At 37.6% G+C, this 8,107-nt stretch overlaps 1 protein-coding gene across 1 annotated transcript; it reads left to right on the top strand.

Annotated features, from left to right (window-relative positions):
* The first annotated feature begins 642 nt into the window (after positions 1–642).
* Positions 643–1,839, top strand: LOC115624903. Its single transcript, XM_030519752.1, has one exon. It carries the CDS (start codon positions 643–645, stop codon positions 1,837–1,839), a length of 1,197 nt encoding a protein of 398 aa, XP_030375612.1.
* Positions 1,840–8,107: the final 6,268 nt, after the last annotated feature.

Raw genomic sequence — 8,107 nt, 5'->3', positions numbered from 1 at the left:
TCCCTTTGAGGATGGAATCTAAAAAACACGTTCACACATAAAACAAAAACTAATATCACAGTTTAGCAACGAAGTATTGTTCAGGTACGTCTTTTCGTGAACTTCAGGTACTGCTAAATGTACAAATTTGTTGTTAAGCCCATCTACGTTTACGTCAAGTTTTGAAGAGGCTTTACATTTCCCAGTCCCTCATTTTTTACCTCCGGCCAAACTTCACTTGGGCTGTTGTGAATTTGGCAGAGTAAAGGGCTCGTCATAGATGATCTTCGGCCCAACTATTCGTCCAAGTAGCGCTTCCATATTTTGTAATCATGATGTCGGCTTTTTATCGCACAGCCAATATCTCTACTGAACCATTCGTTTGCGACTGGCTGGATTACTTTGGGGCTTCGAAATTGATGTTAAAGAAGGATAATCGTACATAGAGTACTCCAATTATTTTCATTTATCATCGGGCACAGTTCGTCGTTCAGCTGTCTAAATAATGGCATTACATACTTGTATGAGTGTGGCTAATGCCACCATTTGGGTGAGCCATAAAAACTAAGCTGCCTGACTAATGACAATGAATAGGCAAAGTGTTGTTTTCGTTTCTCGAGCCCACTATTCAGTCACGGGCCAGCACTTGAATGTGTGTTCCTCATGGCCTTCCTGCGCGCGTTTCGGCGGACCAACAACTATATCAGCGCCCATGCACTATTCCTGCTGCGGTTTTATCTGTGGCAGTACTATCATTTAGGGGTGTTGCGCCTGCGCTATGACCGCTCACGAAACGTTGTGCAACTCACGCGATACAGCATCACAGTGTCACGACTGTTGGGACTGCCCTTCCTGTTCCTGCTTAGTCTGGCACTCCATTATCCTTACAAGTTGTTGGTTTACATGCAACCTTTGGTATTTATGAGCTGCCTGGTCATGCAGCCCAGTCGTACCTACACGCAATGGATAGCGCTGATAAACCGTTTCCTCAACTTGGCTGTGCGGCTGTTCAGGATCAGCAGACGCAAGCTGAGGTTCTCTTGGTTTCTTATTGCCCAACTGGTGATCAAGTTTCTCACTCTGAAGCTGTACGTTCAGATGCTGACCCTTGACTTGATCGATGCGTTTCGATTTTTGCTGATTTTCGTGCTACCCACCTCGCTCTGCATATGGTGCATCGACATTAGCACGCACATCGTGAGCCTGACGTTGAGCATATTGCTCAAGTCGTTTGAGCTGCTGAACGAGGAGATAGAGGCCTGCAGCACGCAGCTGCAAGTGAAGATTATGCAGGCGGATTACCGCAATGTGGAGCGATTGAATAATCGGCTGCATGCTCTACAGCAGCTCTACATATCCTATTCGCGACTCACGCAGGACGTTCTGGACTGTTTGGCGGTCAAGCTGCTGCTCATCGTGGTCTACAATCTGTCCATGGTATATGCGCTTTCGCGTCACTGGCAGCGCTTCTTTGAGATCGGAGTGCTCCTTAATAGCGTGCGACTGCTCTTCCAGTTACTAGACAAGTTGGCGAATGCCATCTGCACGCCCTACGAGACCTCCTGGCAGCATTCAGCCCAGTTGCTGAGATTCAACGAAGTGCTATCAATGCACGGATGGTTGAGGCGCAGGCGCGATCTGGAACGCCAGGTTAATGGTTATACAGAGCTATATGCTCTGATTCAGCCGCAGTTGCAGGTGTTGGGACTTTTCACACCTAACCGACGAGCGTTTTTCCGCGTGCTCTTCTTCTACTGCAGCTATCTGTATCTGCACTACATGTGGCACAAACGCCTCCCAGTGGCTGAGCGTGAGATATTCTTGGTCATGTCCTTGGTTTTAAAAGAACGAAAACATTGATAAAAGTTGTAAGATAAAATATATTGTACAAATACACATACTATACACGATCACAAACAGCATATAGTATGCAGTCCAGTGCTTTTTAAGAAAAAGTAATCAAAATTCTTTAAATATTGGAAATACGTTATGCGCCAGCGATCATTTTTGTGAAACAGAATAGGTATAGGTCCAGTTATTTTTAAGAAAAAGTAATCCAAATTCTATTGGGAGGGATATTCTATGAGTTAGGTTGAAATTTGTAAACTTGTTTTAAATAAATATTACCGTTACTATCTGTGATGGCGTAATTGAAAAAAGATATACTAAATTCGTGTAAGCCAGACAATACAATAAATCAGCTAAAACTTACAATGCTTACAATGTACAAATAATGCAAAATACTTAAATATTAACTGGATGAAGAAAAGGAACAGATAGGTTATGTTATAGCCTGTGCTCAAAAGATAAAAGGCTATACTAGTTTTGTGTGAATGTATGTAACACACAGAAGGAGGCGTGGCAGACCCCACAAAGTATATACTATATATTCTTGATCAGGATGACAAGACGAGTGGATATAGCCATAGTATTGTATTGTATTGTTTAGTTCGTTTAGAAATAAAGTTTTATTTTACAATGCACACTGAAAGGTGTTTGGCTTCTTACTCTATGTACACCTAATAGGCTTTCTTTCTTGTTGTTGTTGCCTTGACAGAGTTAAAGAAGGCAATTGATTTCACTAACAATTTTTTGTTAAGGTAACAGTTCTCTCTTGAAGTTATTTTATAGTATATAATTTTTATAATTTTTAATCATTCTATTTAAGCAAAAACAAAAAGAAGAAGAGCGAACTCGATGAAGTTTGATCAGCTTGTGGGCGGTACCGGAGTACCAGATTAAAATTGTACCGTTAAAACCTTTTCTTAAAAGCGAAACTTGTACTAAAAGAATATAATTATATATTAATTGTATATACAAAGCTAAGTTAATGTAGCTTTGGAATTGTCGACAATATTGACAAATGTCTGTAGTGAGGAAAGGAAAATTTTGAATGGATCTATACTACGTACACAAATAAGAAATCGATGGTGTCTCTAGTTCTTATAGAATCGGGCATGTTGGTGGACTTACTTAATCGACTCGGCTGTTAATGCTGATCAAGAATATAAATACCCAATGCTGCCTTCTGCTTGTTACATTTATTAATTTCCACAAAATTAATATGCCCTTTATATGTACCTTGAAGCTACAGGGTATAAAAGCAGCATTTAGCTATTGGAAGTACATTGAAAGGAAATAAGTATAATAATACGTGAGTGATAGTTTATGATAGTTGCAACCAATTTCTAAATAGACTGTGCCTGCACCTTTGTTTAACACAAATATATGATGTGGCATCAATCGTATCAATATAAGATATATGTTAACCTATGTATATGCCGATAAAAAATGAGAAGAGAAATCGCTTTATATTAGATTTAAATTTTTTAAATTTTCCTATCCATACTCCTATATGTGCGAGTATATGTACATGGGGAGCAGAATTGGCTTAACCTTTTCGTATAGACATACCCGCTCACATACATTTACCCACTTAAATTGTCATTAACCTGCCTGTTATGCATAAAAACGGAAGTGAGACATAATAATAAAGCAACAAAATACAATTTTGGTCGTAAAAACACAAATAATGTTATAAATGCAGCCATAAAATTACAACAGAAACAATAACGCTTTGTTAGAGCTGTGGAGCGGGAGGCAGTCGGCAGTCGCCAGCCGGCAGCCTGGGAACCTGGAAACTCTGCCCAAAAATATTTTTAACTGATTGATACGCGTGCGTGTTAAAGTGATGTTGTGTGTACAATAGTGTTTGTGTGTGTGTGTGTCAACTTGCGTGCCAAAAACAATGTAAAATGTTGAGCCTCACACACGTGCAGACAAACACCACTGCAGACATCTAAACAAATACTCACACCCGCGTACATGCATACAAGTACATACAATATATACATACAATATATGTATATAGCTACATACACGTGTACATATATGTGTAGGTCTGCTGTGTGACATGTGACGAGGACGAGACGAGGATGTGTACAAGCTTCGTTGACTGACGCCAAAAAAGCAGCGCGCACAGCAAACAAATGACAAAAAATATGTAACAAAGTGTCGCACATGACACACCTACAAGGCACATATACACATACATGCATATATACATATGTGCCTGTGTATGTGAGTTGTTCATGTCCTGGCTGACAGCACACACACACATACATACATACATTCACATTTGCTGGCTTCGAGCACTGTGCTGTTTTACTTTTGGCTGCGCCGCGTTGGCTCCTCTTTATGGGGCATGTTGTTGCTCCCTTCAAGTGATGTGTGTGTGTGTGTGTGTGTGTATGTGTGAGTGTGTGTCGCTTTTGTGTCGTCATCGCATTCATGTCAAATTTATTTTTGTATTTTAGTGTAATTTTGTTGATTACAACGTTGCTGCCTTTGTTTGGCGCCGCTTCCTCCACCAGCTTTGAGTGTGTAATTTATTTCAAGTGATCTAAATTATATATACGAGTATGTGCGGATTAATGGAAATGTATTAGAAGCGATGCACGGGCTGAATCAGACGCTTTTTTCTTTTCGGATAAATCATTCGAAACAGGAAGGAGGGATGTGAGTTTTAATACAATTGCTGCTGGAATTAAAATGTCAAGCACATGTTTTCGATTACTCTAGTTTTGATATGAAATGTAAATAATAATAATAATATTACCTAGCCGACAGAATCGGCTTAATTTTAATTGGTTAATTTTAATTGGTTCAAAGCATTGGCCTAGGCTTTTAAGCAAAAGCTTTTCAATTGCGTCACATGCATAAATTTTCAGCTTTTTAAAGCTATCATCATCCTCGTACTGTACTGCCTAGTTTCTCAAGCATTCGTTTTATTTGATAAAACAAATTTTTGTCTGTATTTAGAACGCTCACAAAACACCCGAAAGTTAAAGGTCTGTAAGCGGGGGATAATTCGACCACGCATTCATCGATTTTTAGACATTTTCTTTTGTAAACAATTTATAGTGTTATTTCAGAATAAATAATATTAAAGGTATTTGAACAAAATAATGGCTTAATATATTTTAAGCTTCATTTAAACATTTTAAAAGTTACTCTGTTATTTACCTCTGATTTTATATAGGTCTATTCCTAGATTAACTGCTATTCTTACTTTATACATACATACATATATCTACATGTATTTACGATGATATCTATGCGGTGCCTTGCTCACCTGCCATAGTTAAAAACATGTAATAAAGTCATTAAAGCTGGCCGCGTGCTTAAACAAAGAAGGTAAAACTAATTTGACTTGGCATTAAAAATGGCGGCGGACGCAAATAACACGGCACATTGTTAATGGTCCATGCCCTGAAAAGTATGCTACACTTTATGCCTAACAACGCCATTTTACGCGCTCGGAAGGCAACATTATTACGTTTTATGTTTGTGCGGGCGGGCAAACAGAGGCCATGCTTCTGGTCCTGCTCCTGCTCCGGTTCTGGTTTCAGCTTTAACTCCGCCGTCAACTCGGACAGCTCCGCCTTGTGCATTGCCATGTTTAAGCTTGTTAATATAAAAATGCCCCGCGGCTGCCTGCGTGCTTTTCAGAACACGAAACGCACACAAATGTCTAATGAAATCTAATAAATTAAGTAGATTTATAAACGCGTTGCCCTCGGCCCTCTCTACTGCCTTGGCAGATTCTGTTGTCTCCTTTTAGCCGCCAGCTTAATTCTGGCCACTGTGTAACTTATGCCCATGACCAGGGCCTCATGATCCCCAGCTTCCATTCAGAAGCAGCTTACAGCATCTTCCAATTATTGGCTTTTCATTTGGCACATCAGCAGGCCGTAAATTTGAACAATGTGGGGAGGAGAGCCATTGTGTTGAGCCTGGTTGTACTTCGGCTGCCTTTTGTTGAAAATATATCTTTAAACTTTTGCTGTTAGTTGTCACACTTTGCTGTTGTTGTGTTGTTATTTTTGCCTCAGATCAAAGATTGCAGGAAAGTTATAAACAATGAAGCTGTTAACCTCAACTCGAGCTATGCGTGAGTGAACACTTCGAACTTTATTTAAAGCTTGCCTGTCTGGCAAAGATATTGATAACAACTGTGTATGTTTCCGTATCAAAAGAGATGCCAAAGGTTGAAGCTGAAGCATAATTAAAGCATATTTTAAAGTAGTACCAACATAATATACACACAAATTACAAAATCGTATGTATACGTGATAGTTATATACAGTCGGACCTTATTACAAATTATTACTTATAGTTTGCTTCCATTTACTTTTATAATTTCTTGCAAGAGCTTTTCTTATGTAAATAAGTTTTAATTAAAACATAAAATTTTACAGAAGTTTTCACACAATTCCAATTGGCTTCAGGCCTTTAGCCATTTTAGCCTCATTATGTGCAAATTTTCGAAGTAAATTTTATTCTTAATACGATTTGTGCCGAATGAGTAATGTTGGGAAATGTTCGTTCATTTCACGTTTATGTAAAAAGTCGAAAAATACACAAACCTTTTAATAAAAACATAATCTAAATAACTGTCTCGTGCAATTGATGAGACGCCCTGATAAGATAATACAATATTGTTAATATATGTTAATATAATGTGAAAACATTTCTTTTGAATCAAAACATTTACGTATTTTAAAGTTGACTTGTTCCTTGCTCCAGCAGAGAAGAACCATTCAACTTAAGTGTCACATTTTTGAGGTCGGACTGTGAGGCAGAGTTACAAGCCCCCTCTCTCTAAAATAAATAAACAAATATATATACAAGTAAAATTGTTTTGAATTGCATCTGCCAAGTGCAAGAAAATAGTTTTAAAGTCTTAGAGCCTGACCTGCATTGTGAATTTAATCATCATTTCATGAAATCTTTTAAGCGACTATGTTATAAATCTTTGTGTACATATGTACATACATATGTATGTATGTGCATAAATTGTGAAATTGTAAGTATAAAATATACTTGTACTTGCATTCGTACCTTAATGTTTTTATGATTTATGTGCAACGGAAATGGCGAAGGCGAAAGGAAGGAAAGGCATGTGTGAAGTACCGTACCCGCACACGCACCGAAGGACTCCACTCTGTGGCACTTCAAGTGCTTGGGCAGCCATAATATTATACATATATATGTATGTATGTATATATATATGTATGTATGTGTTTACTGCTCACCCGCAGCGCTTGTTATTTTTGAATGTTTCAAAAGCCGAATGCATAAATTATGTACAATTACCAGACCAGCGTCATGCTTTTGAGCAACAGCCTCTCCTTTATGTGGCAAGCCCCTATAAAATTGGCCAAATAATTGCAAGTGCTACAAACCCGATGGTAGAGTGGATTGGATTGTTGAGCAATAAATAAGTATGTGATAAATGCGCCAATCCATCTCACTGCTAGCATCAAATGATAAATGGGACCGAAAATACAATCTTATACTCAATACTTAAGATTCAGAACAGTGTTCGGCAGATTGGAACATTCAGGTTAAAAGTTTGCAAGTACTTATTGAAATCCTCAACAATATTAGGCAACAAAACAATCTTTTCTTCCGGCTAAAAGTGACAAGAAAATACACATCTTGCTATAATTCAAGTTTTTTATTATTTTTTTAGTTATTAAGCATTTAATATTTTCATTCATTTGGTATCAATAGTTGGCAAGTGAAGAATATGAGTTTCAAGCGAAGTATATATCTTAAGAAGACTTGAAGAAAGAACTTGCAGAGCGCTAAAGTGTGTAAGCCCGACCCTTTAGCAGTCGCCATTAAAATAAGCTTTATTAATTATTATTATATGATACTACGATATCGCAATAAACCATAACGGAATCAATAGCTGTGCCTAAAATTAGTTTTAATTTGCATAAAATAATTGACCAATTATTTCATTAAAATATGAGAAAAGTTCACATATAGATATGACTATATCTTGCATTTGAGTTCACCTATCATACAAATTTTGCAAAATTCCGGGAACTGTAAAAGTTATAAAAAATCAATAATAGCGATGAATGAGCGGTGCATCCGTACAACAAGCTGCTGATTCGATAAAGAATACATACGAGTGTGTGTTACTTTAGGTTTTATATTTTCCGACATTATTTCGTTTACACCATCTAACCGGGTATTTATTATATATACCACATATATAATTCCATTTATACAATATGTATATTCGATTTGTATTTAATAGACATGCTTTTTA

This window comes from Scaptodrosophila lebanonensis, unplaced genomic scaffold (assembly GCF_003285725.1).
Source record: "Scaptodrosophila lebanonensis strain 11010-0011.00,11010-0021.00 unplaced genomic scaffold, SlebRS2 tig00000061-arrow-pilon, whole genome shotgun sequence".
Lineage (NCBI taxonomy): Eukaryota > Metazoa > Arthropoda > Insecta > Diptera > Drosophilidae > Scaptodrosophila > Scaptodrosophila lebanonensis.
The sequence above is the reverse complement of the archived record's forward strand: the minus strand, read 5'-3'. Positions and strand labels throughout refer to the sequence as shown.

Coding starts and splice junctions, on each gene's coding strand:
- LOC115624903 (XM_030519752.1), top strand. CDS start 643: ATGGCCTTCCTGCGCGCGTTTCGGCGGACCAACAACTATATCAGCGCC.